The 26901-nt window shown below is 33.1% G+C and overlaps 3 protein-coding genes across 4 annotated transcripts; 1 reads left to right on the forward strand and 2 right to left on the reverse strand.

The window, feature by feature from the left end:
* Positions 1-866: 866 nt before the first annotated feature.
* On the reverse strand, positions 867-11570 carry LOC106667627 (ribosome biogenesis protein BMS1 homolog). Its single transcript, XM_014395693.2, has 19 exons — positions 11312-11570; positions 11080-11197; positions 10537-10727; positions 7349-7497; positions 7026-7281; positions 6817-6945; positions 6483-6670; positions 6277-6404; positions 6037-6207; positions 5164-5498; positions 4906-5075; positions 4706-4853; positions 4500-4639; positions 4257-4445; positions 3939-4178; positions 3255-3531; positions 2978-3153; positions 2504-2913; positions 867-1967 (listed from the first exon to the last, which is right to left on the reverse strand). The coding sequence occupies exons 1-18, from the start codon at positions 11376-11378 to the stop codon at positions 2524-2526; spliced, it is 3462 nt and encodes a 1153-aa protein (XP_014251179.1). The 5' UTR covers positions 11379-11570; the 3' UTR covers positions 867-1967; positions 2504-2523.
* Positions 11571-13540: 1970 nt separating this feature from the next.
* On the reverse strand, positions 13541-19277 carry LOC106667564 (sphingomyelin synthase-related protein 1-like). Its single transcript, XM_014395597.2, has 6 exons — positions 18755-19277; positions 18534-18686; positions 16245-16582; positions 15951-16082; positions 14090-14247; positions 13541-14026 (listed from the first exon to the last, which is right to left on the reverse strand). The coding sequence occupies exons 1-6, from the start codon at positions 18923-18925 to the stop codon at positions 13605-13607; spliced, it is 1374 nt and encodes a 457-aa protein (XP_014251083.1). The 5' UTR covers positions 18926-19277; the 3' UTR covers positions 13541-13604.
* A 327-nt stretch (positions 19278-19604) lies between these two features.
* On the forward strand, positions 19605-26754 carry LOC106667565 (pre-mRNA-splicing factor 38B). Of its 2 annotated transcripts, XM_014395598.2 has the most exons (8): positions 19614-19849; positions 19911-20057; positions 20119-20243; positions 25555-25706; positions 25771-25831; positions 26012-26131; positions 26186-26493; positions 26558-26754. In XM_014395598.2, exons 1-8 carry the CDS (start codon positions 19822-19824, stop codon positions 26574-26576), a joined length of 960 nt encoding a protein of 319 aa, XP_014251084.1. In that variant the 5' UTR covers positions 19614-19821; the 3' UTR covers positions 26577-26754. The 2 variants fall into 2 exon arrangements, with proteins under 2 accessions (XP_014251086.1, XP_014251084.1); XM_014395600.2 differs by lacking the exons at positions 26186-26493; positions 26558-26754 and having other exon boundaries at positions 19605-19849; positions 25771-25836.
* Positions 26755-26901: the final 147 nt, after the last annotated feature.

Here is a 26901-nt window from a genome sequence, read left to right on the forward strand (position 1 = left end):
AAACCGTAAAACCACTGAAAACCCACTAATCCAGGGCATCCTCATACAAATCCAAAAAATTGAAATATCAGAATGAATAATCCATCTGTGGGTGCCCGGCCACTGATATTGAAGGCAATATTCAAGCGAAAAGAGCAACAACACAAGGAATTCCAGTGACAGCATACCCACGTAGGTAGAATCCCACCTAAAACATAAAATATGGATAGATTGGGAACAAGCCTGCCACAAAATCATAGACGATAAACTATGAAACTCTGACCAGGCTACGGATCAGACACATTGGATACGAAGCCACCTCATGAACAGAGGAACACCTCCACAATGCAACACATCCAGCGTATCTCTGACTGAGGAACGTATATTAACTGAATGTCATAATTTAAAAACAGCCGGAGAAGTATTCAACTTTCCAAAAAGGCTAAAAGGAATCCTAAGTGACGAGTAAACATGCCTAAATAAAATGTTAGCATTAGAAAGAAATATAAACAATAAAAGGCAAAACTTATACTAAATGTGTAAAGACAATATAACAAAAACAATCTACAAAATGTATGGTGTGTGTAAAATAACATAACCTACCTCATTCTTGATTGCTCCTCATGACCAACAAATTATAAATAAATAAGTGAATAAAAATAGATAGATAAAGGAATAAGGGAAAGAAAAATAGTAAAAATATCATACACCTTTTACTGTTACTGGAATTTGACTTTGTAAAACTTAGGGTCCATATGAAGTTGTTAAAAACTTTTATGGATTTTACAAGGCAATTTTTAATAAAGTTATTGTCTTAATTTGCCTCATTGTCGAAGGTTTTGTTTGAATCTCAACATACAGACATTTTTTTATGCCTCTTTGCACCTTGCAGGGGTCATCATACATAAGTTACTTTTAGTTAACCATGACTATTAACTTATATCATTACATTTAAAATACATTATTTGCCTTTATAATAAAAAATAACGTTTTCATTGTCTCCTCTGCAGTAACTTTACTGCAGAGTTGCTAATATAAAGCCTTCAGCATTTTTCTCCTATGTACTTACAAGGTAGTAATCTGTTTTGATTCTCTCAGTGCTCTTCTTTCTCTTAGTGACCTTTTCACAATCAGTCCAATAATTCAAGAAATTTTAATAGCTATAAGAAAATTGTCTAAAGTAATGGAGGTAAGCTTTTTATGGGTACTGGGCACAGTGGCATAGTCAAAAATGAACAGACTGTTAGTGGTGCCAAAATGGGCGATAAAGAAGGACTTCCAATAGAAAAAGTTCCCCATGAGAATATTACTAATCATTTAAAAGAAACTGTAGGAAATAGCTGGCAAGAAATCTGGTACAACACAAAGGAGAACAAATTGAGAGAAATCAAAGCTAATACTGGACAATGGAAAACAGCAATGTAAAAAGAAAGAAAGGAAGAAACAGTACTTGCTAGGTTGTGAATCTGACATTGTAGGATTACACATGGGCACCTAATGGCGAGGGAACCACCTCAATAATTGACATGAAGAGAGGTAGTAACTGTAAAACATTTGCTTGTGTTCTGTAGAAAATATGCACCTCTACGAGTCAAATACGATTTACCGGATAGGTTTTGGGAAATTCTGGGTATCTGTCGAAAGACTACAAATAGACTAATAGAATTCTGTGAGACTGGATTAATAAACTTAATTTTTTGTATAAATAATTTAAGCAGCTTTAACCCTAGTACTTTGCCCAAAATAGTATATTATTACACCGCCTGGCCAGCAAATTGTCATTGATTCTTGAGGACCAACTCTCAAATTTAGACAAGCTGTTCCCCTTCTTACAAGTCACTGGATTATTGCACAAAAGTTACATTATTCTAGCCAGCTGAGTATGGGAGGAATTGATTATTGCAGTGCGTTGGCAGGGGGGGGGGTTGGTGGTGCACACCTCTCTGGAAGCCTTGGGTCACTGCAGCCTCAGTCTGGAGAGGTGTGGACTGAAAAAAATGAAACTAGTTAAATTTATTGTCCATTACGTGTTACAAGTTTTAACAAGACTTGAGGACTTCGCTCGGAAACGACACTTTTAATTAAACAAAACCCAATATGCAAGTGCAAACAGGAATATTCAACTGGTATGCATTAACTACATGAAAATCATACCTGATGGTTGCAAAGCATTAAAGAATTGGCAATTCTCATTTACTTTTTATTAAATTAATGAACAAAATCAACTTTTTCTATGTCAACTAAAGACACAAACATGCCAACTTTTCATTGTTATATGTGCAAAGTTTAAATCAACAAAAGTCCATCACCAAAACAAGATCTCCAATATTACTGTTGACATCACTTTGAATAATTAGAGCCAAAAATTTGTATCAGTATTGGTGAAAAAGAGCATTTCCCTACTTATAATTATTAAATAACAAATAAAGCCAAATTTCTTTAAAAATAGTTTAATAATTACTGTAAAAACATGCATCAATACATTAATTTAACTTTTTAAAGGAAAACTGATATACATATTTACAATTATATCCTGTTTAATAATTATTTTTTCTTTGATTTTGGTGTTTTTGTTGTTTTTTTAGTTTCCAGTTTGCTCAATGTTCTGTATACGGCTTTTTTAATTTCTCTATGCTTCTTTTGTTTTCTCATTTCAAGGTTTTGCTTGGACTTTTTAAATTCAATCATCCTCTGTTTCATATCCTGTTTAAGCTTCTCCTTTTTCACATCATAGTTAACAGAGAGTTTCTTAATAAGTGAAGCGACTCTGGCTTCGTGATCATCCCTGACAACCACCTTCTTAACTTTGTTCATAAACGGTACTCCTGGTGTATTTTTCACTTGAACTTTAGTCTTGTACTTATACGGCAATTCTTTCTCCAGAGCCCTCGGTATGGCCAGAGGACGGGGAGTTTTTTCCACTCGTGTTATCTCCTATAGTTGAAACAGTTTGTTATTTATTTTTGCCAGAAGGATCATGACATTCGTTTTAACTCACCGTATACATGCTGTCTATCTCTGCCTGGTTCCTAATTCCTTTTTCACGTTTAAGCATTCCCAATGTCCGCATGCCCTTCCAAGTATTCTTTTCAGAGATGGGTAAAAGAAGAGAAGTGATTGGGACATACAATTTAGGAACTTCAACTTGGTACCATGTTCGACAAAAAACAATATCTGAAAAAAATATTAAAAAGGTTTAATTTATTGCAAACTACAAAAGCAAATACCCAATATTTTGGTTATGATATAAAGAAACTTGTTTTAAGGAGTCTTACCACTAAGACGAATTTTGTCTTCAAATGTCGCTCTAAAAGCACCTTCAGGTTTGGTGAGGGGCTTTTTTATCTGCCCCCTGATCCCTGATACTGTTTTAATCTTAGCTCCTTCAAACTTAGCAACTTCGAGGGTGGAGTTGAACATACCGTTAATAAAGGCAGTTTTTTTATAAATTTTCATTGGTGTCCCTGTCAGTTTCAACTTTTTAGTTACGACTGTAGATTGATTAGTATCTACTACTGATCCAGTTGCTACTATTCTAAAACCAGGTTCCACCTACAATTACATTTAATTCAACAATTTTATTTAATATGATTATATCCACTCATCTTGGTTGCCTACGCATGCTTGTTTTGTTTGTCCAAATTTTTTTGCCATCTTCAGTAGTTGATCTGTTATTATTTTTATTTATTTTTTATTATCGAAGATAATCAAGCTATAGGTGCACACAATCATCTTGCAGACCTCAACAAATTTTACGATTTAACCAACAAAAACCAGTTATGATTGTTAAAGTTAAGAACTAATGTGAAAAAAAGAAAGTGAAGAACTACATAAACTTGTCATTATACATATATAACAAGTTGTGTGAATATATTTACTGTTAGAAATGATAAATTGTTTACGTAATAGTAAGGACAACTTATAAATAAATCAAGCATGATAATTAACTTCAGCTGTACCTCGGCAAGACCAGCACTCAAAAGGGCAAGAAAACCAGTGCTTGCTCGTGTTATCGGCCCCCAAAAATGAGCCATGCATGCAACATGCTCCGGAGTGTATTTTAACATCCTGTGCCTAAAATTATCCTCTTGTTTTGAAAAAACTGCGATCGTCTGAAATCTTCTCCACCCCATTGAAATAATCATAGGATCTTTTGTTTTCAGAATTCTGTTATACCATCTGTGCTTCTTCAGAAGTACCTATATGTAATCAACAAATTAGTATTTTTTTAACGTTTATTTTCAAGGGTAAAACGGATAAATTCATCTTGAGTTTACCTTGACATATCCAACGTTTTGTTCACCAGGTTGTAACCCACCTAGGACGACTGGATAGGTTGGATCAAAATTGTCTACCATTTCACATGGCATATTTTTTATTTCTATTCTTACATACATGCCTGCTCTAAACCCTTCAATTTGTACTCTTATAGCATCATCTATGTCTTCAAATTGCCTTCTGTTCAACTAGACCACACGTTTAGTAATTTTAATTTAATGTATGTAAATATCTTTTGTTACCTCAGCTTGTCGATTCGCTTGCATTTTCAATTCTTCAAAATAATCTTCACTGAAATCCTTAGTGTCATACTGTTCATTAAATTTTTCTTTCAATTTTGTTTTCTTCTCTAGTAATTGTTCTTTGCTCAGCTGTTGTTCCTCTTAACACACAGAATTAAAATAATTTGTGCTAATGAAGAATGGATATTTGAGTCAATTTTGCTTACCTCCTTTAAATTTTTCTCCAGTTTCTAAGTCTTCAAAGTCACCAAAAACATCTTCATCCTTTGAACTTAAGTCGTCCAGTTTCAGTAACTCATCAGCATCATCTTTCCATTTTCCCGTTACAAAGCAATGCCTTATTGACTCTGAAACCTGATAAAAATATGACTGTATTTTGTCAATTCTTATGTTCAAATGAAAATACCATATCAACGTCCCAGTCTTTAGGTGACAAAATAGGATGTTTAGAACAATCAAGCCCATCAAGTACATGTTTCTCCTCTATCTTTTCATTATCTTTTTTTACAATCTTGAACAATTCTCCTATCACGTTTTCATCCTCTTTTTTCCCTTCATTTTTATAAATATCCTCACCTACAATAGTTTTGATAAAGTGAAGTGCTCATAATTTAAAAAAATCAACGAATAAATAAAAACATTAATATAATAAAATGAAAATTACAATAAACTAGCTTCCATAAATTTATTTTTGAGTTTCCATCAAAAAATGTTTTAGCTGCTTTTTCTGCTAAATTACTCTTCCATTTCAAATCTGTATTATCTAGACTTTGGTCGTCATCCTCTGTTTCCACATCGCTGTTATCACCACTCAAATCTTCTTCTTCACTATCATTCACCTCAGCATTGTTATCATCATCCTCATCATCACTGCCCTTACAATCATTTTCATTTATCAAACTGTCTCTTCCTTGTGACCAAGGGTAATGAGTATTTGATTTTTTATTGTCCGTTGATTCATCTTCTTCTGATGATGAACATTCGGACCAATCCTGATTCCTTTAAGAATAAACAAACAAACAATTATTAATTATTAAATTGTTACTTCAAAGTAATTTTTCTTGTAATTTGTTATATTCCTTATAATCATCAGAGGAAGTGTTTTTATTAATGTTAATTAATTAATGAAATTTATTTGTTGAATTGTGAAAATTAGTTTTTAATTGGTAAAACAATATATAAACTTTGATGAGAGAAGAAAATTATAAAATAAAGCCATTATTTTAATTATCAATTAAACACTCTCAACTATAATGATTAGTATTTGGTTTTATGCTATAAAACATTATTTTATAAAAATTAATGCAGAACACCAACTTTGTAGTAGTGCATCACAACCAAAAAATATAATGGAAACATGTTAAATAAAGCAATATCATAAAAACTTGGTTTATACATTCAATGTTTTTCTCCTACTTTTAAAGTTCTTATATTGACATTCTGTATATACATATGTATATACTATATTATAATAGTATGAACATATCCAAACCTATTTATTTCTTGGTACATTACTACAGAAAACATATTTAATTACCTTTGTTCTATATCTCCTTCATTAGTGTCAATTAAATCCTCATTTTCATCAGCGTCTTGTTCTATCTTATCAGAAGAATTAAATATCACCTTTCTTCTCTTTCTTCCGTCTGAACCCTCTTTAACTACATATTGGCGAGGAGAATTTATTTGAACCTCACTCTTGTTATCTCTTAAAATAAAACAAATTAACAGCTTACAATTTTATGGAGTTAGTATTTTGTCAGTTTTAAATTCATACTGTTGGAACTCAGATGCAGTTAAGGCTTCACCCCCTGAGAAAAGCTGAACACGGCTACTGGCTAGTTTGTAATCAACTGATTCTTTGGTTTTCATCAAATTAGTAACTAACTCATTATTGGGTTTTGACTAAAAGATGAAATATTTATTTTTTAAATTTACGAGTGAATTAATCAATTGTTCAAAATTATAAAAATTATTTGTCACCTCTGTGATTTCTGTCCCAGGCAATTCAACGTACACAGCATCTTTATCGTAAACAATACCACCAACTCCAGAAAATGGTGCATATATAACACGTTCTTTTTCGAGTAAGTTACGTTTTTTTAAATGCTCTGGTAAAGGGCAAGGATCAGGAAGAAATGTTATATCATTAATCAAATAATCTCCACTTCCTAAAATCATAAATTAATAGATAAATAAGTTGAATAGGAAATACAAACATTAACATTTTATTTAATGTAATGAAGGTTTGGAATCATTTTTAAAGTTTTAAACAAATTAAACCTAACTTCTAATATAAATTTCTTGGTACAATTACCTGGTATATGGATGAAGCTATCTTTGTTTATTGGAATGCCTCTCATATACCCATAAAAGCAGACAGTACGGTCTGTTTTGGGGTTCAACTGTATATACTCAGGTGGAGTGGTATCTTCCATTCTGTCAGCTATAATGTGGCAAAATTGTTTAATGCTCACGAAAAACAGTTAAAAAATAAATAAAGATCAAAAAGAAAGAAAAAATAACCTAGAATGTAAGGATGAGAAGTTTGCCATACAAGAGGTCTAAATTTCATAACAGATATGAATCTGGCAAGGTTTTTAACCTCATTTTTTAGATAGGCTCCATACATCAGATTTGACAGGTAAAACAGTTTCGCCCCTGGATAAACCTCTTTCCAGAACCTATGTTTCAGAAACTTTTTCACTTTCTGTAGTTTCTTTGTTTGCTTTATCATGTCCAAATGTGTCAAGACACCCATTATTTTTGGCATTCCATGAACCTTGAAAAAATAAAATTGAAAAAACAAAAACAATGATAATATAATAAACCTATAGCACAAAAATTACCTGACAGATGTTAAGAAACTCAAAAATCTCCATTTCAAAGCCGAATGAAGCATCTATGAGTAAAAGAACCAGGTCAGCAACTTTGGCTATATCAACCATACAGTTGATATCATTGTTGCATTCTATCAATGTAATTCTTCTTTTCTTCCCTTAAAAATACAATGGTTTGTGCATATAGTACTATAATACACAACAGATAAATTTGATATACAAAACATTTAATTTCAAGAATAAAATTATTATCATTGTCTTAGTTAAATTTGTATGTAATCCATTATATTTAGTGGTCTAGTGACCAAATTAATTCTTTCAATTAATTAATTTTTTTATGATTTGGAAATAAAAAAGTTAGTGTCATGAGCGGGATTCAAACCCACGACTCGGCTTAATACGCCACTGCTCTAACCACTTGAGGTATCGTGACTTCGTATGTAATGTTTCAATGGTTTCTTAATATAAAAACTACCACCTAATACAATAAAACAATGAACAAATGTGTGTTGGAGCATCTATATATATGTTGAAGTATATCAAGAAAAAATGTCATAAATCAGTCTAACTGATCCACATACTATCCCAATCAGTTTAGGGGAACTTGGGATCGGAATGGTAGGCACAATATACTAGATGTGATCCTTAAACTTATATACTGATTATAACTTGGAAGTGCATGTTCAGAACACTTATACCAAGATCAATATACAATTCTTACTTGCATAAATAGGAAGAAGAGTGGTCAAAAATAGCAAAAGGTGGAGGGACAGTTTTTTCCAACTGTTGTATCACGTCTAAAAATGTGGTTGAAGCTTCGAAAAGTTCGAAGTGGCTTCAAACCACATGGCCATCACAGGTTATGTAAAGCACGTTCTCATACTTTAATTTGTTATGACTTGACATCTCATGACATGAATTTCAAACATTGCTACTTATTATTTATTTGTGACCTATCTCCAAAAGAACACACTTTTTTCCAATATCAGACTTTGGTAGTTCAGGTGGTTAGAAAGGTTTGAAATTGGAAAAGGACTTTCTGTTGATATATATCTGTGTCTATTACTTTGTAATTCCTGGTGAACAGCGGTGAAACCTGAGTTAAATTAAACATTAAATTATGTGCTCAAAATTGTTTGTAGCCCTAATAACAAATTTCATATCAATAACATAACATAGAAGATTGATTCGCAATAACTTATTAGTTTTATTCACAATTATTAAAAATGATATTGAATATTCCTCCCTTCTAGGATTTATCAATTTTTTGATCCTCCTCTAATAAATAAATACACCACATTGGACTTTTTTTTATTATTGAACATCATTCAACAAAATATGTTGATTTATTTAGAAATCGTGAGATGTGGTCTGGTGTGATGTAGGTTTCAGAAAAACATTTTCTTTATCGTGCCAACGTTTCGATCTTTTATTGAGCCCTGAAGATGATCTCAATAAAAGATCGAAACATTGACACAATAAAGAAAATGTTTTTCTGAAACCTACATCACACCAGACCGCATCTCACGATTTCTAAATAAATATCGATTAACAGTCACTAATCACCACACATTTCTACATGAGAAGAACGAAGAACATGGGATTCTATGAACAAATTGCAACTACATATGGACACGAAGCTAAAAGTATACTGAAGGACATCGCCAACAATGAGAAGAAAATATGGAGAGTTCTTGATAGAATAATGAACATGGCCAATAAATTCAACTGAATTTTTTTCATCATTTATAATTTCACTAAACACATTAAACTTGTAAAATTCTTTAATTTTTTAAATTTTATTTTTATAGATTTTTTTTAGCACTAGAAAGGTACTATTTTATTTAAGAAAATTTGGAAATGTATGTTATTTCAAATAAATGAAAGGTTTATTTTCTATTTTATTAACTTGTAATATTCTTTCTTTTTATACATTTTTACAGAAATTTGTGTATTATAAATTCTTTAAAAAAGTATAACTAAATGTTTTTTGATTTTACGTTTTTTTACTTGGATATTTGGAAAAAAAAAAAATAAACAAAAACCGAACACGAACATATTTATAATTTTATTTCACATATAAATCCCGTCCCAAGTTGAGTAGAAATTTAACAAGAGAGAAAGCACTGGGAAACATCTGTACATGACTCTGACCCACGAACCTAGTAAAACTCTTGGACTGTTTTGACGGTCTAAAACCACTGGTCTTAGATCGAACTGACGACTGACAGTTTGAGTTTGGGTTTGAAGCATGATGTTATACCAAACAACAAATGCGCAAGCACCAGATTTGGATGCATGAGAGAGACAACTGTTATTACAATGGGAACAGGTGAAATATAAACCCCCTGGCCACACATTTACTAGAGGAGGCTTAATTGGTTTTAAGGGGTCCCGCAATTCTCACAATTCTTAACTACCAAAAATGCTGTAACTTCTGAAGGGTTTAACTGATGCTAACAACAAATGGCAAATGATACTGAACAAAGAGAGAAACTGAGGTAAAGATTGCAGTATGCAGAAGAAACACCTCTTAGAACTACAATGCTTTCAAACTTTAGAAGAGCATGGATCTGTTAGGCATATCTGAGGTTTGGTCAGAAAATATGGATCCATGTTTGCAATGTCAAAAGTTATATTACTGAACACAATAATAATAATAATAGAGTAATTCAGGGGATCACGGCTAGTCATGTCCATGTGATCATGGATTTGATTCCCAACATTGTCCCAGAATTTTCTTTCTGATATCTCATCCTCAACACTGGAATGTAGTTTCATGTAAGGCCATCTTATGTCAATGAGAATTAAATAAAAAATATATATACAAAATAAAAAATAAAGCTATTCAACCATTTAGCAGCAAACTACTCCAAGTACTAGCTTAAAAAAAAAAAAAAAAAAAAATCAACTGAAATTATTTAACTTGATTATTTTGAATATTCACAATTTTATGATTTTTCTTCTTGCTGTTTGAACTAAATTTTTTAAGATATGATACTCCAAGTTGGTACAATTAAGAGAGGGGACAAAAGTTTAATTAAATTTCACTGCATAAGGGCTGATTAGCAAAACATGAGCGGCGCTTTTGTACATGTTTAAAAATTTAAGTTTATATTTTTGGTAAAATCTTCCACATAGTCACACTTAAATATATTACATTTACACATACACTTGCACTATAACACAAAACTCACCAGTTACGAGAGTCACAGGCCCTTTCATGGATGTAAGAGGCTGTCGGGTGTAGGATTTTATTAAGGACTTTATTAATAAACTTTTCCCAACCTTTGGTGGTCCAACTATCGCTATTAATATGGGTGGAGGTTCAAGAGGTGTTCGATCCACCACAGGAATGTGTTCCTTCCGTTGTTTCAAATCCTGTGTCCTGTTACAATTAATGTTATATGATTAATCCATATATGTTTAGCGATAATTGACCTTATTATTTCAATTAATTCTTCATTTTATCTAAGATGTTCGAGATGAAAAATTACTCATTTCAAAAATATGGCAAAAAGAGGGAAAATTTGAACGGTTATAAGTTGAGACGAAGAGTTGTCCGAGTGGATCGAAGTCGCGATAGCTCAAGTGGTTAGAACAGCGGCGTATTTAGCCGAAGGTCGTGGGTTCGAATCCCGCTCATGACACTTAACTTTTTTATCTCAACCAAGACCTTAGATCAAAAGAATTATTAATTGAAATTATATAGTGAATGTGCCTTATTCAAAAACAAATACCTTCTAAATTTCCTTGCAGCCTGTACAGCAGATCCGACAGCAAAAGCTTTTGGATTTTTCTGCTTGTCAGACTGACTGCTTGGGTCAAGTTTGTGTTTCTTTTTCTCTGCTTTTCGTCCTGTAATAAATTTCGGATTGATAATGCATGTAAAGTAACACATTCATTGATCTGCTAGAACACTATCAGAATGTTTTTGTACAAATTGTAAAAAATTATACAACTAGCAATTACCTGCATGTCTCTCCCTGTGAGGTTTTTTCGTGTTAGAAGTTTCGAATGTTTCATCTCCCGTATTCATTTTTCTAATTAAATAAATTAGATACACGTAAACAAAACGTCTCGAAATACCCGTTTATATAACAAGCAAATTAAAAATCATATCGGTCATTTACAACTACCATTTAATTCATTTAAAATAAAAATATTCAAATAGCAAATACGGTTTGACTTAACAGCACGTGTTATGGTACAGCTGCCGCATACCTATAACCTTTCTTTCAGATACTTTTGATGCTTATCGAAGTATCGACATTGATATCGATACCTGTTGGACCTTCATGTTGAGAAATTATATATGAAAAATCGCAAAAAGGAGGGAAAATTCAAAGGTGCGGTTGAGATGAGAAGTCGGCGTCCGAGTGGATCGAAGTCACGATAGCTCAAGTGGTAGAGCAGCGGCGTATCAAGCCGAAGATCGTGGGTTCGAATCCCGCTCGTGCCATTGACTTTTTTATCTCAACTAAAAACCTTAATTAGTTATATTATATATGAGGTTGCTTCTCTTAAAATTAGCCAGCAAAGGTTTATACTTATTTGATTTAAAATAACATAAACTTGAGCCTCGATAGGAGTCTTTTAAGATGAATAATAAAAATTATGGAATAGGAAATTGAGGTGAACAAACATGTTCTATATGTATTGTTCAAGGTTTCATTATCTTTTTTAATTGTATGCATATTTCTTTGGTGACTTATGGCTAAAGTATATGTTCAAACATTGTAGCATCATAGCTGCATTTTGACTAAAATTAACAATGTAGATTTTTTTTATGTAAGGGTAATTTCCTTGAATTATGTGTGGTGTTTAGTGACCATTAGTTGATGATTATTTTTATCAGTTTGGCTAATGTTGATGGGCAAAGACAAAAACAAGTTTTTATTACTTTTCCCATGTTTATGCAAAGAAGGTTGGGAAGAAAAATAAGTGTTGCAAGCAGGACTTGAACCCATGATCCCTGGAATTTTCAAGTTCAAAAAGTTTGAATATTGGCGGTAAAAAGGGAAAATTTAAATAATGGTTGAGATGTACAAATTGTGATTTGTGGACCGAAGTTGATAGGTCAAGTGGTAGAGCACCGAGGTGGTTCATGGGCACGAGACTCGTTTGTGACACTAAGTTTTCTTCACAACCTTCTTTGCATAAAAACTGAAATATATTTAACAAGTTACCGTCCTTTTTATTAACTTCTTTCAATTAATTTTTTTAATGTAAGGTCTTGGTTGAAATGAAAAAGCCAATGTCACAAGCGGGATTCAAACTCCACTCGTGATGCTAGCTTTTTCATTTCAACCAAGACTTTACGTAAAAAGAATAATTAATTGAAAGAAGTAATTTGGTCAATCAGACCACTAAACATAATGGTTTTTAATAAACGTTTTCAATTTTGGTGGTAGACAGTTTTCTATTTGGCTTTTTTTGGTTGTAAATGCTAATGTTGGATAGGAAGCCATTATGATTGAGAACCATGTAGCTGAGGAAATACATAATTCATCCATAACTTAAATTGTATTTAAACTTTAGGATTATAAAAAAATTGTTAAGACAAAAATAATACTTTAAATAATCATAAATATAATTTTTATATACATTTCAGAAATAATATATAAATTTTAAATAATCAATAAACATTAACAATAATATTTTTCCACAAAATTCATAACTAAAAACTCATAATATATAAACATTAAAGAGAGAAACATTTAACTGTTCGTTCAACATGTTATATTTTTGTCACCATTCTAATTGTCATAAAATTTCTAATCCTTACTTTTGATTACAAACATGAGTTTTATTTGTAAGGGTGTAATTAACTTAATTAACACATAGAAACACATGTGGGAAGAGAAAGTACTGAATTAAAAACATTCAAGTTGGAAGAACAAGCAGTATACAAAAAACAGCTGAAATATGGAATAAGCTTGTATCTTTCTTTCATTGGGAAGTTTCAAGAACAAAAAGTACCGAGGCCTTAATAATACTAATAATTATAAAAAATATCTAAAGAATTGAGGTATTATAACATTCAATAAGAGGACAATTTTTTCTTTTGCCTCTACAATAATGTTTATTACCAAAGTTTCAAATGTTAAATGTGTTTGTGATTATACATAACCAGTATAAAATAATTTAAGCTTAACAAATACTTCATTTTAGCTTAGATCAAAAATACATCTTCAAAGCTTAATATAGAATATCACATGTATCGCATAGTGGCATTTTGTTTATTACGGTTATGTTTTAACCATCATTTCTTTTTATGTTTTTTAATACTATTTGTAGAGGGGCTATTACGTGTCGTCAAACCACGCTTTATTGTTAGGTTCGACTGGAAAACAAGCATCACATACTTTGCACTGGAAACAAAGAAATTAATTATATTGTTTATTATCTCTAATCCAGTCTCATATTCATTTGGCACGATGCCATCTACATCAGATTCGAAGAAACTGAACAGTGGAAACCAGATGCGAGTCCTACCCTGGTCCCTCTGCATTAGCGATTGGTTGTTTGCCAAAGTGTGGTAATAAAGAAAGAGGCGGGACGTTATGTAAAACGCGATGAAAACATCTATAGAATAGTGCTCATGTCCTGAGAGGATGAAGAATATGCCGAACATGTTCAGCAGCCAGGTGAATGTGTGTAAAAGATAAATGTCTCTCGGAGAATCTGAAAATTAATTTAATCACTTTTCTTTCATTTCTGAAGAACAAATACATAAAAAATATATACATTCGGTAATAAAGAAATTTAGCATCGTAAGCGCAACAGTATGGCCACTGAACATATAATCTCCGCATGTCCTGACACCTTGTATTGACATTCCTGCTCCTTTCCAAATTTCATAGGCAGCATGCATCTTAGATAATATATCAGAACTACCATCTTCCCTACATTAAAAATAATAATAATAATAATAATAATAAATTTAAAAAATAATAGAAATAGTTGTATAATTATTATCAGACAGAAACCTTGTTTGGCTTTTTATAAAAATTAAATAATAATAATTAACGGTTTAATATTTCAGTTGTTTTGCATCAAAATTGTCTAAATTTGTTGTCCCAAGGTTTCATATCGATTTTAAATTGTATCACACAAATGTAATAAATTTTGGAATTGGAGAAAATGTCCTGGAGTGGTACAGGATTCGGGTTAACACCCCATATAGATAAAATATGTACAGTCGAACTTCTCGTATGCAGACACTACTCTGGAATGGGATTTTGTCCACTTATTAGAAGGGTCAACATGAAAAATTATTAGGCACATTAAGTGAATATAATGATTTATTATTAATTAATGATTCAAACAAATGAATGGATCCATAGAGACACTAATATTTCTCTTGGATTTGTAAGAAAATTTTCCTCATCTTATTTTATATATTACCAACTCCACGGTTCGTATCTTCTCTATTTATAGGTTGAAAAATTCCAAGTTCTCCGAGGTTGAAAACCTTTATTCAATTTAGTAAATAACATGGACGTTTCGGGCTCCTGACCCTTCATCAGAAACTAAACATAGAGAAATCTCATGGTATAATTTCCAATCTGAAGGCACACCCATCAGTAATTTCCATGTTTTTAAATAAAAGTATTTATACCTGGACTATGCCGATGATACATATATATTATTTTTCCACCCCCTTTATATGTTGAGGGGAATGTCATCAACATGGTTTTAAAACTGTAATTGAAACATATATTTTATTTTAGTCCCTTTTGGTTTTAAAACTGTAATTGAAACATAATAACATTAAAACACACCAACATGGACGTAATTTACCAAGCTGAATAAAGGTTTTCAACCACAGAGAGCTTGGAATTTTTCAATTTATCAATTGAGAAAATTTTTTACTGTTCTCTGATAAAAATTTTCAAATCATGTTGTCACACTCCCAATCTGAGGACTGACTGAACTGAGAATTGACAAAATATATTTTATATATTCAATCAAAGTATTTATACTCAAAAACGTACTACGAAACGTTGGCACAATAAAGAAAATGTTTTTCCGAAACCTACATCAACCAGACCACATCTCACGATTTCTAAATAAATATCGATTAACAGTCACTAATCACCACACACACGTTTCCTTACTATCCGCAGTTCTCGTTATCTACATTGATGCTTGCTACGTATCCCCTGTGGCAATGAAAGTCTGCTGTAATTACAAAATACTTTTCTTATAAAGAAAAATAATAATGCCAGGGGAAATGAAATTGTCTGGGTATGAATTATTAGAAGCGTCTGTTTTGGAAAGTTCAACTGTACGTATACATATGTAAAACCATTCCATTGTCATGATCACTTGTTACTATTCACGATCATAGTGGCCACGTATCCTTAATCATGGAGGCACATAATATAAGTATAAACATTATAAGAGAGTGTAAGAGAGTGATATAAAAATTACTCATTCTAATTCTCTCTTATAATGTTTGTACTTATATCATGCTGCCTCGATATGGAGCCAATACAATTGTAAGTATAAATCCTACTAAAGACTACAGCATCCACATGTAGCGATCATGACAATGGTACGGTGTTACTCATATATTTTTTAAAAATACTTTATTTCAGCAAACCTGTATGCACTAGGTCTTGGATTACATTCCAAATGTGTACCAGGAACTGAAAGGGATGTTATTAACATGGTTATGCACCGGAGAAGGAAGACAGTTCCAGACAATGCAAAAAATCTTCTCAGCAATATAAACCTGAAAAATATTACCAACATTTAACATATGTCAGTGGTAAACCATACATCTTCTTGGATAACTGTCTGGAAGATGAATGATGAGAAATAACGCTGAGATTTTGTTATGATTAAGCTAGGATCAGTACGATCAATATGTATGTAAATAATGTTTATTTTTTACCTGTGCTTATGAAAAATAAGGACTCCGATCCATATAAAGAGAAGGAGAGTTCCAGTCCACTCGCACATGTGGAAAGCCCAGGGTATATGAGGTACATTATCAAGAAAAATGTCGGGTAGAGGGGGGTATTTTTTCATGTCTGGGACCCTTTCATGAACAATCACCATCACAAATGCAGTGATCCATGTAACAACGAAACAGTACGTCAAAGCAATGAAAGCTTTCCACAACTCAGGACGAAGTGTTGTCGCATGGCTATCTTCTGAAGATCTGCTTGAATGGACATGTCGATCATCGATTAGACTATCTGAATTGCAGTACCTAAAGTGAATGGGATCCTGCAAGAAGTTTTAACAGTATGATTAATGCATTGGAATGAAATGTTACACTAAACAACATATTAAAAAAATAAGTATGTAGTTCAAGGTCTTCCACGTAATTCGTTCATAGGTTGCCAGATTCTTCATTATGATTCCATGACCAATTTTCAACAAGTAAGAATGTGCAGGCAGTTATTTTATTTTATAAAATATTAAAAAATCATTCTGTTAAAAAAAAGGTAAATAGATTATCAGACAAAGATGTCTGAACTGCAACAAAGTGGGTTTTGTGACTTTGTGAATCAGTTTGTTTATACCAAATTTCACATTCCCAACTGCCAGCTGTGACCAGTTATCTGTCTCTTTTTCCTCACTTGTCTTGTGGCAGATCCGTTGGACTTTCCGTCTGCCTATCCTACGATGACTGACAGCCTGCCCAGATGTTAGTGAAGATGTCGTACAACAACTACTACGCCTCTTCCAACACACCAATGATGAATGAAAGTTATATAACAGGACGAATCCAACAAAAGTACTGAAGAAATGAGTGAGGATGAGCTGAGGAAGTCGGATTCTTACTGCAAAGTCCCTGATGTGAAAGACCAAATATATCAGAGAAATACAACCTTCTCAGTTATGCATGGTGATTAGTGACCGTTAATTGATAATTATTCAGAAATCGTGAGATGCGGCCTGGTGTGATGTAGGTTTCAGAAAAACATTTTCTTTATCGTGCCAACGTTTCATGTTTTTTCTGAAACCTACATCACACCAGACTGCATCTCAAATTTCTGAATAACTTCTAAGTTATCAGCAAAAACAGCTCCATGAAGGCATCCTGAATATTTGAGAACGCTGTACAGATTAGAACAACAATATAAAATGAGAATTCAGTTTAATAAATCATTGAGGGAACATCTGACACTGAAAAAAGACTAGATTTCTGGGAAAAAAAAGGTCTGTGGCGAAAGAGAAGGAGTATTGCTTTCAAGAAAAATCTTATTTAGGGCATGGGAAAAAAAAAATATATATATAAACACACACATCTAATCAAGAAGGGTCTGAATGGAACTGAGGCAAAACCAGCAATGTTAATATTAGCATAAATTGAGGAGGCCAACTACCCGGCTCCCATTTCTGAAAAAAAAAGGCAGCACAAACTCACACCCCTCCCCTCACAAATCAGCGACTTGTATGTGGGGGAAGGATAGGAAAATTTGAAAGGTTGTAGGTTGAGATGGGGAGTTGGTGTCTGAGTGGATCGAAGTCGTGATAGTAGTCTGTGAGCAGTCTTATCGCCCCCTTTTGATCCTGGTCCACCTAATCTTGCTGTACGTTTTCAATTGGCCCATTATAAATCATTATAAAAGTTCATAAAACTCCAGAGGTTTTAAGTTAATGGCAAAAAAGAGGGAAAATTCGAAAGGTTGGTTGAGAAAGAAAGTTGGTATCCGAGTGGATCAGTCACGATATCTCAAGTGGTTAGAGCAATGGCGTATTGAGTCGAAGGTCGTAGGTCCAAATCCTGCTCATGACACTGACTTTTTCATTTCAACCAAGACCTTACATACAAAGAATTCTTAAAAAATGTTGATTGTTGAAAGATTTTTTTTTACCTTTTCGATGTACTGATAAAATATATAGTTAAAATAAAAGTACATATCAATAAATATCCTTAAACTTATCTGTTTTTAAAAATAAAAACTCAATAACTTTACAATGGAATATCTGAGCTAGAAATGGACTATATCGTTGGCAATCCAGTACCTAAACCCCGAAGTAAAAGAGAATCCAACAATATGACCCCCCACCATAGTGCAAAGAAAAGTAAGGGAGTGACTGTGCCAAGTGGCATATTGAGGTCTGACTGGCCGAACCTTTGTTTCGCCTGGTTTGGCCAATGCCAGGCCGAACGTGTTAAGTATATGAGAAAGGAGAATATGAAAAAAATAAGTTGAAAAGCACTTACTTCAAATCTTTGATGGTAGTACGTGTGAAATAATTTGGAGCTGGTGCCATGAAGTAGGGTCTGTGGATCATAGCCACTGTCAATCAGGGTCTGTGACGATTCTACTTTCAACTGCTTGATGTCTAAATTTAAACGTTTCACATCTCCAAGGATCTATAAAACGGTCAGTTCTTAAATATGCATTACAAAATCAAATCGAAAAGCTAGAGGAAACGGCATACTTTTATGTTTAAAGGCGGTGATTTCAAGTCGTTTTCATCGATGAGCAGAAGTGCCTTCCCGTCGATTTTGTTGTCTTTGAAGATGCCACTGTATTTGGTGAAGCCTTTGTTGGAGAGCCATCCAGAAACGTCGTCGGCCGTCCAATTGATAACGTCCGCATCGAAATCCATGACTAAAACGTCAATTCGTGCCCAGGCGTTTATGGGGTCGTTTCGAGGCCCCCAATAGCGAGTTGGAATTCCAAAAAGCCGACGATTTTACTTTACCGAAGGCAGTATAGAGAATCATTTTTTTTTATACAGCTGAAATAGTTAAGTGCGTCGTTGGAGTTCTCGCCTTCGCATCAATTCAAAATCGGAAACATTCGTGAAATTGGACATTTAACTGGACGAAGGTTCCGATGAAACAAAATTAAACAGCTCTGACCGAATTCTGGAAGATAAGCGAATTTCCTTCGACCAGGTTGATATGCTGTTACCGTTACCTACGAGCTACTCCTCAACTCCTGTAAGCACATCGACTCGACATTTCAGAGTTTTTTCAATTTTACTATCGATTCTGTCATCAAGTGTACTTTACAAAGGCCACAAATTAACAAAATATAAAATTAAAAGCAAATCGTCAATAAGCTTTGAAGCAAATTATTATACCTACTACATAAGACTAATGTACTGGTATGCATACGTCTGTTCGCTTTGATGCCTCTTTTTATTAAATTCGAATTGAAATGGTTTCTAAGACAGTTTTTATTTTATTTTTTAATACAGGATTATTAAAGTACTTGGTTATTGTTTCAGATGACAGCTCTACATTATATGGACGGGTCTATTAGAAGGCATTGGGTAAATTTCGGTTCGTTTGATTTATACGCCTGTAGTTTAGTTTGGTAAGCATTGGGGTTTTTAGGTTAGTTAGTTGTTGTTCTGACATCTCGGTTTACGGAGATTTTTTTTTCGTTGAAGTTTTTACGGTTGTGTCTGGTGCTACGTGCCGTAAACGCGTTCATACGGAAAGAGGGCTAGCCGTTTTCATGGAACTCGTTTAAAATCCCCATTCCGTAAAAGAAATGAAACCTACAAACTACTATGACGAAAGTGAGTGCTATCGTTTACCATACGTTTGGTATGAAACTAAAGATTTTTCCCACTTTTGTAGATTACGAGGAGGAAGAGGAGCCGAAATATGTCAATTCGGGTACCGGGCAGAAAAAGAGCAACATTCTGCCACTCTGGGGCAACGAGAGGACGATGAATCTCAATCCTCTTATACTAACTAATATACAATCCTCACATTACTTTAAAGGTAAATCGTTTTAGCTTATGGCATAAAACAATACCGTCTTGACGAATTGTTTTTTTTCTAGTTAATTTGTATGGGCTTAAGACTTATCACGAAGTCATTGATGAGATATATTACAAGGTCGCACATTTGGAGCCATGGGAGAAAGGAAGCAGGAAGACTGCAGGCCAGACCGGAATGTGTGGAGGTGTGAGTATCTTTAATGTAAAATGATCTAATAATTTATTATTTTGATTAATTATTCTTTTTATGTAAGGTCTTGGTTGAGATGAAAAATTTAGTGTCATGAGCGGGATTTGAACCCACGGCCTTCAGCTCAATACGCCGCTGCTCTAACCACTTAACCTTTTCTGACTTTGATCCACTCGGACACCAACTCCCCATCTCAACCGACAAACTTTTGTATTTTACCTCTTTTTTCCATTTTTCAAATGTCATGTAATCAAAATTCGATTTTCAGCGATATGAAAATAGCCATGGCGAACTGTTAGCGGAGTCATTACTTCTTTACTTATTATATTAATCCATTTATGTTTAGTGGTCTAATTGACCATATTAATTATTTCAATAATTATTCTTTTTATGTAAGGTCTTGGTTGAGATGAAAAATTTAGTGTCACTAGCAGGATTTGAACCCACGGCCTTCGTCTCAATATGCTGCTGCTCTAACCACTTTTTCTGAATTCGATCCACTCGGACACCAACTCCCCATCTCATCCGACAACCTTTCGAATTTTCTCTCTTTTTGCCATTTTTCAAATGTCGTGTAATCAAAATTTGATTTTCAGCTACTTATGAAAATGGCCACGGCGAACTGTCAGTGAAATCATTATTTCTTTACTTATTATATTAAACCATTTATGTTTAGTGGTCTTATTGACTGTATTAATTATTTCAATTAATTTTTCTTTTTATGTGACGATTTGGTTAGAGCAGCGGCGTATTGAGCTGAATGAATCTAGCATCAGTAGAATGTTGTACTGGCCAAAACTGGTCTTAATTAAAAATTATTAACCATAATAAACTTGTTTTGTAGAAAATTTTCACCCTATTTTTTGACTATGATCGATTCACATTGTTCGGGGTCAATACAACATTGGACTGTCCAAATTGGTCATAATTTAAAAAAAATCATTTAACAATCAGTTTGATTTTTCCCTGATTAATGTTTCATTGTCTTTCTTTTTAATTATGGTATATCCTTCGTGATTTAGTATCAATTTCATGTTGGATTGTGCAAAATTGGTCTTGTGTTTTTACGGCTAGCCAAAGGTCGTGGGTTCGAATCCCGCACATGACACTAACTTTTTCATCTCAACCAAGACGTTATATAAAAAAATAAATAATTAATTGAAATAGTTAATATGGTCTATTAACCCTCTGAACATAAATGGATTAATATAATTTATTATGAGTACTGTATCAAATGTGTTGTTAAGCTGATACTTATTTTTCCCATACCAGCTATTTTTTATATGAATCCTAACTTTTATTTGTGAACAATTTGAAGCAATTTTCTAATTGGTCAGGTAATATATGTAGAAGTTTAGTTTGTGCTCATGTATTGGGTTTGTGCAAAAATAATGCAGGTTTTGAAAAGGCATTTAAAACTATTTTTAATTTTTATAAAATAAAATAATTCTAAATATTTTCCATCACAATCTGCATCTTTGCCAATGTGTAGTAAGCGCTTTTATTCTGTCACAAAAATATTTCAACTCTCAGTAAAGTCTTGGTTGGTGTTTTAGGCTTCACCTAAAAATTTTACCCCTCAAAAAGTGTTGAAAATGCCTAAAAAAGTGGAAGGTGAGAGGTCGGGTGAATATCGAGGGTGTGGTTTGGTATCATATCCTAAGTCGTTAAGTTTCCACTGGCATATTGTTGGCATGAATTGTCTTCTTACGGTTTACCAATACTGGAAAAAGTTGCAGTTACCCATGCATTTCGTCAATTTGGCAATATTTTTCTGCTGTGTTATAATTCAGGAAATTATAGCTGACAATACCAGCAGTACAGTACCAAACAATCAACATAACCTTTTTTTGAGTGCAAATTTAGAATCGGGAAGTGTTTTGGCGTTTCATCCTTGTTCAATCAGTGACCTGTACACAGTAGTAGTGAGTACACTCCTGTTATCATACAGAATCCATTTCTCATCGCATGTGATGATTTGATCAAGAAATAGATCATTTTGATGGTGCAACAGAAAAGACGTGGAAATTTCAAAGCATCGATTTCTTTGGACTTTGGTTAGTTTGTGTGGTACCCACTTGTCGAGCTTCTTTACTTTACCAATTTACTCCTGATGGCAAACAACTGTTAAGTGGCCAACACTAAGCTCTTTGCAATTTCCCTGTTGTCTTAACGCGAATTTTCTTCAATCAATGTTTTGAATTGGTCGTCGTCCACAATGGAATTCCCTGTCTTCGAGATCAAAATCTCTGAAACCATCGCTACACAATGTATTCGCTAATGCTTCCCCTCCACCCAAACTGTATTGATGTTTGGGCCACACTTTGCCTAAGTTTAAATTCGTACAAATAAATTTGTCAAAAATCTAGTTGGACATATTTTTAGTTTTGCAGGTCTTCACTCTTATAAAATTCAATATAAACTACAATGTTTTGCATAAAAGATAACAATCAAAAATATTTATTATAATCCATAAATTAGATTTGAGGATTTAGCTTCGTTTACAAGACAAGCACCTGTGAAAATGAAACATTTTCAAAACCTTCATTAATTTTGTGTCCCAATTTAACAGAATTGCAATACTTTTAACTTTTAATACATATCTGGGTACAGTTTGACATACAAAATTAATATTTTCATGATCGGGTTTGCCTAGTTGATTCCACCTCATTAAATTTTACTTTCTGTCTATTGGTTTTTATATTTTGTGTGTCATATCTCAACTCTCAAGCTGGGTTTCCATTGTATGAAAATCACAAGTTGTTGATATCTAGCCCGGACTCCAAAACTTTTGGTGCGAGGATGTTTTGGGGTGAGAAGATCGGTTTTTAGTGTGCATCAAAGTGCCTCGAGTTGGCTGTTCTCTCCGTTTAAACGCACTATCTCGAGCTTGCATTCAACTTATCCAACTTTATCAGACCTGTCGATTTTTGTGGGATGCTAAAGATAAAAATGACCATAATAACAACAGGATAGATGCATGGAAGAAAATGTTTTCTTCTTTTGTTTTTCTTTTTATTCTTAACATAAAGTATCGCCATGATATCAAACGCTGATGCTGCAGTAAGTGTAGATGGCATGCTTGATTTGCACAAACTGATGGCTCGTCTCGTTTCGTCTCGTGGAAATGGTTAATGCGAGACAGCAATTTTATGTATGATTCTCGTGTTGATTTTCGCGCAATGGAGATGCAGCTTCACAACTTTTAAAGGCCTTCATAATTCCATCGAATTTTACCTATTTTAAATAAGATTTGGACATGGTTATTCATCTCTACTTGTCATGTATATAAATCTGAAACTATGTTCTGATAGAAAATATTATTAATATTATGACAATTTAGATTGTATTTATAATGATCTCGATGGATATTTTAATACTAAAAGGAAAATCAATTTAAAATGATGGGTTTGGTTCGTTTTTCAATAAAGTCACTACTCTTTTTTTTTATTGAGAAAATATAAATTAAATGACTTGAATTGAACAAACAAAATGACCTTCTGTGCATGCCAAAATCCCAGAGAGCATGACTTCAGGCATAATTTTCATAGTTAGCACATCGTAAGCCATAAGAGTGAATTAGTTGGGTAGAAACTCAACTAGATAAACTGTGACACTAATGAATACTCTAGTGACACTAAAGAGTATTAATTATTTTCTAAGTTATGTCATTGTAAAATTAATAGATGGTCTCATTTGACTAGTTTTAAATAAATGTATTAACCTTCTCTGGGCGCATCTTCCATGTCACACTTCTGGGCGCATAGGCGGCAATCGGGCCATCCATGAATTTTTGCAACCTTTATCATTTTCCTTGATTCCAATTGCGTGTTTTAGAATGATTAAAATAAATTAATTCAAACGTTTTAAACTCTTTTTATTTTATTATTTAAAAAATATAGATACATAAAAAAAGGCACTGACTATAATTCTTATGCTTACAGTCTTCTTTTTTCTTGGGTAAATAAAAACATTGGAACTAGAATGAACTAGATTAGATTACCTTGGCATAATAGAGGCACTTTAACATAAAATGATAGCCTTTTTTAAAAAATAGTACCATATCGGAAACAATACAAAAAAAAAAATGAACTAGAAATATTTTTAACTAATAATATTTGTAGAAAATAAAGGAACCTTGCCTTACAAAAGCAGTCTTTACTCTTTCTTTGAAATAATATCACACATTGGAAACTAAATAAAAATTAACACAGTGAAAAAAGATAAAAACAAACAATTGCAAAAATCCAACCTAATCAATGTCCATGTGAAGGTACATTGAAAGTAATACTTTACAAGATAAACAACTGGTAAGAAATATAGGTTGAAATCAAAAGTCAATCAAGAGTATTCAAAAGTAAATAAAATAGAAAAAAAAATTTACTTACATTTTGAGTTGAATGCTTCTAAAAAAAAATTCTAGATTCCAGGCGCGCCAGTGGTAGAGTGGCCACCTGCTGACTACATTAAATTTAGATGAGTACTGAGGATGCGGACGGGATTAGCTTGTTGAGTTTTTGGCAGGATCTGGTTGGAAAGAGTCTAACTAGAGAATACATGTATCTCCCTGCCAACTATTGGCGGAGTAGTGAGAAAACTCACAAAAAAAAAAAAAGCTGTTGATATGCTGCCCACACGCCCGGATGAAGTTTGATAAAAAAAATTAAAGATGAGATGATGTATCTACCTGTTTGTTGAACAATTTAAACAGAAGGATCTTCGGTGAGGTCACAACAGAAAGGACAATTTTTTTAAAGTTTTTGCCGAGCTTTCGATGATTCTCTGCTCTCAAGATGTCGAGTTGAAGTAAGAAAAATAATTGTTTTTAATTTTGTTTTGTTTAAATGAAATAACATGTTTCTAAATGCGATAATTTCCCAAATATTAGGCCCTGGCGATGATATAATCGTCGAAAGCTCGGCAAAAACTTAAATAAATATCATTTCTGTTGTGACCTCACTGAAGATCCTTCTGTTCAAATTAATAAAAAAAGTTTTTCACATAAAACTTACACATTTTTCTTTCTGGTTTATTTATTACACCCAACATACCATATTCACCAACAATCCTTCAAAAATTGACATATAAACTCTTAGTTGTGTGCGTTGAAATTTATACAGAAGAACTTAACAAAGTTGTATACTTAAGTTTTTTGTATTATGTTATAATTCTCTCATAATTTTTTTTAAAATTTGTGTGCATGTTATTTTGTTTTATCCATTGTCTTTTTTTATCCCATGTTTAAGATTTGTACATGTTTATAAATTAGGTCTATTCTGTAGTAATAACTCTATAATGTACTATCTAGGTGCGAGGTGTTGGAGCAGGAGGGATTGTTTCAACAGCATATTGCCTTTTGTTTAAATTGTTTACTTTGAAACTGACTCGTAAACAACTCAACGGCCTTATAACACACCCAGATTCACCTTATATAAGGGCCTTGGGCTTTATGTATATAAGGTATGCGTTAAAATATTCTCATTATGTCAAATAAATTTTCTAATGTAATTAAATTAATTTTTAGGTACACTCAGCCACCGCCTGACCTTTGGGATTGGTATGATGAATATCTAGAAGACAGCGAGGTAAGGTGTGAATTTACAATGTAATAGAAATGAGGAAGGAAACTTTAGTCTGTATTGAAATATCTTTGTTCAGGTATTTCATAAGCAATTAAATTTCCATTCGTTACAAAAATTATTTCTCACTCGGCTCTTGTCTTTCTTTAAAATATTTTAGAATGAATGTGCTTCTTATGTATTTAGGAACTGGATGTAAAAGCAGGAGGAGGACAAGTCATGACTATAGGCAACATCCTGAAAACGTTCCTTTGTAAATTGGAGTGGTTTTCGACATTATTCCCAAGAATACCCGTACCAATACAAGTGAGTAGGCTTGAATACTCCGAAAAAACATACCTAGACAAAACTTGTTTTTAGCAAAAAATTGAGAGGAACATGGCGCTTCGCTTCCCTAGTGGTATCGGTACACAGAAATCTACTGCAGTGAGGCGCTCCACAGACACAGAATACAATGAAGTAGATAAAACTAGGCATTACAATCCTCTCAAGGACCGCCGAATCGAGGACGATGGGAGACTAAGAGATGACAGGAGAAGGGGCCATAGTCCAGAAAGACATAGCAATGATAGAGACAAGCGGTGGAAGCACCACAGCCATGACCGAGGTAGATATCGGCATGGCGAAGAGAAGCGGAGGCATAGATCAAGGTCTAGGAGCAGATCTAGGTAGACAAATATATTTTCTTTTAATATCTCTTTCCTAGTTAAAACTTTCTTTTTATGTTTACAGGCATAGACATAGGCATTAATTTGAAGATATATACAAATATTATTTAAAACAACAGGCTCCATCCCTTACGTTTTTTCTTACTTGAGGCGAATCTGTGCATTTTATCAAGTTGAAAAGAACAAGAATTGTAAAATAATTTTGATTGTATGTTTATTTACATTGTACAGTTTGTGATTAAATAAAATATTTTTACAAAGGAATGTATTATTATTAATACTGTCGTCCAATAGCCAACTGGTTTCATTTGTCAATCTGAATGTTGAGGAAAAAACTATTTTTGTTGAGGTCTGTCTATCAGCGACATTTTTAATTTGCCATGTGTTATCCCATGAAATAATTATACT

This window comes from Cimex lectularius, unplaced genomic scaffold (assembly GCF_000648675.2).
Source record: "Cimex lectularius strain Harlan isolate CLEC.00 unplaced genomic scaffold, Clec_2.1 scaffold171, whole genome shotgun sequence".
NCBI lineage: Eukaryota > Metazoa > Arthropoda > Insecta > Hemiptera > Cimicidae > Cimex > Cimex lectularius.

Excerpts from the sequence above, each read along its gene's own strand:
- LOC106667627 (XM_014395693.2), bottom strand. The coding sequence starts at position 11,378 with ATGAATACGGGAGATGAAACATTCGAAACTTCTAACACGAAAAAACCT. Across the intron at positions 6,208-6,276 it reads ACTGCATCTGAGTTCCAACA|AGATAACAAGAGTGAGGTTC; the intron begins GTATGAATTTAA and ends TTTTATTTTAAG. Across the intron at positions 4,446-4,499 it reads AAGCGAATCGACAAGCTGAG|TTGAACAGAAGGCAATTTGA; the intron begins GTAACAAAAGAT and ends CGTGTGGTCTAG.
- LOC106667564 (XM_014395597.2), bottom strand. The coding sequence starts at position 18,925 with ATGGATTTCGATGCGGACGTTATCAATTGGACGGCCGACGACGTTTCT. Across the intron at positions 18,687-18,754 it reads CACCGCCTTTAAACATAAAA|ATCCTTGGAGATGTGAAACG; the intron begins GTATGCCGTTTC and ends ACCGTTTTATAG. Across the intron at positions 16,083-16,244 it reads CTTATTTTTCATAAGCACAG|GTTTATATTGCTGAGAAGAT; the intron begins GTAAAAAATAAA and ends AATATTTTTCAG.
- LOC106667565 (XM_014395598.2), top strand. The coding sequence starts at position 19,822 with ATGAAACCTACAAACTACTATGACGAAA. Across the intron at positions 20,058-20,118 it reads ATCCTCACATTACTTTAAAG|TTAATTTGTATGGGCTTAAG; the intron begins GTAAATCGTTTT and ends TTTTTTTTCTAG. Across the intron at positions 25,707-25,770 it reads TTGGGCTTTATGTATATAAG|GTACACTCAGCCACCGCCTG; the intron begins GTATGCGTTAAA and ends ATTAATTTTTAG.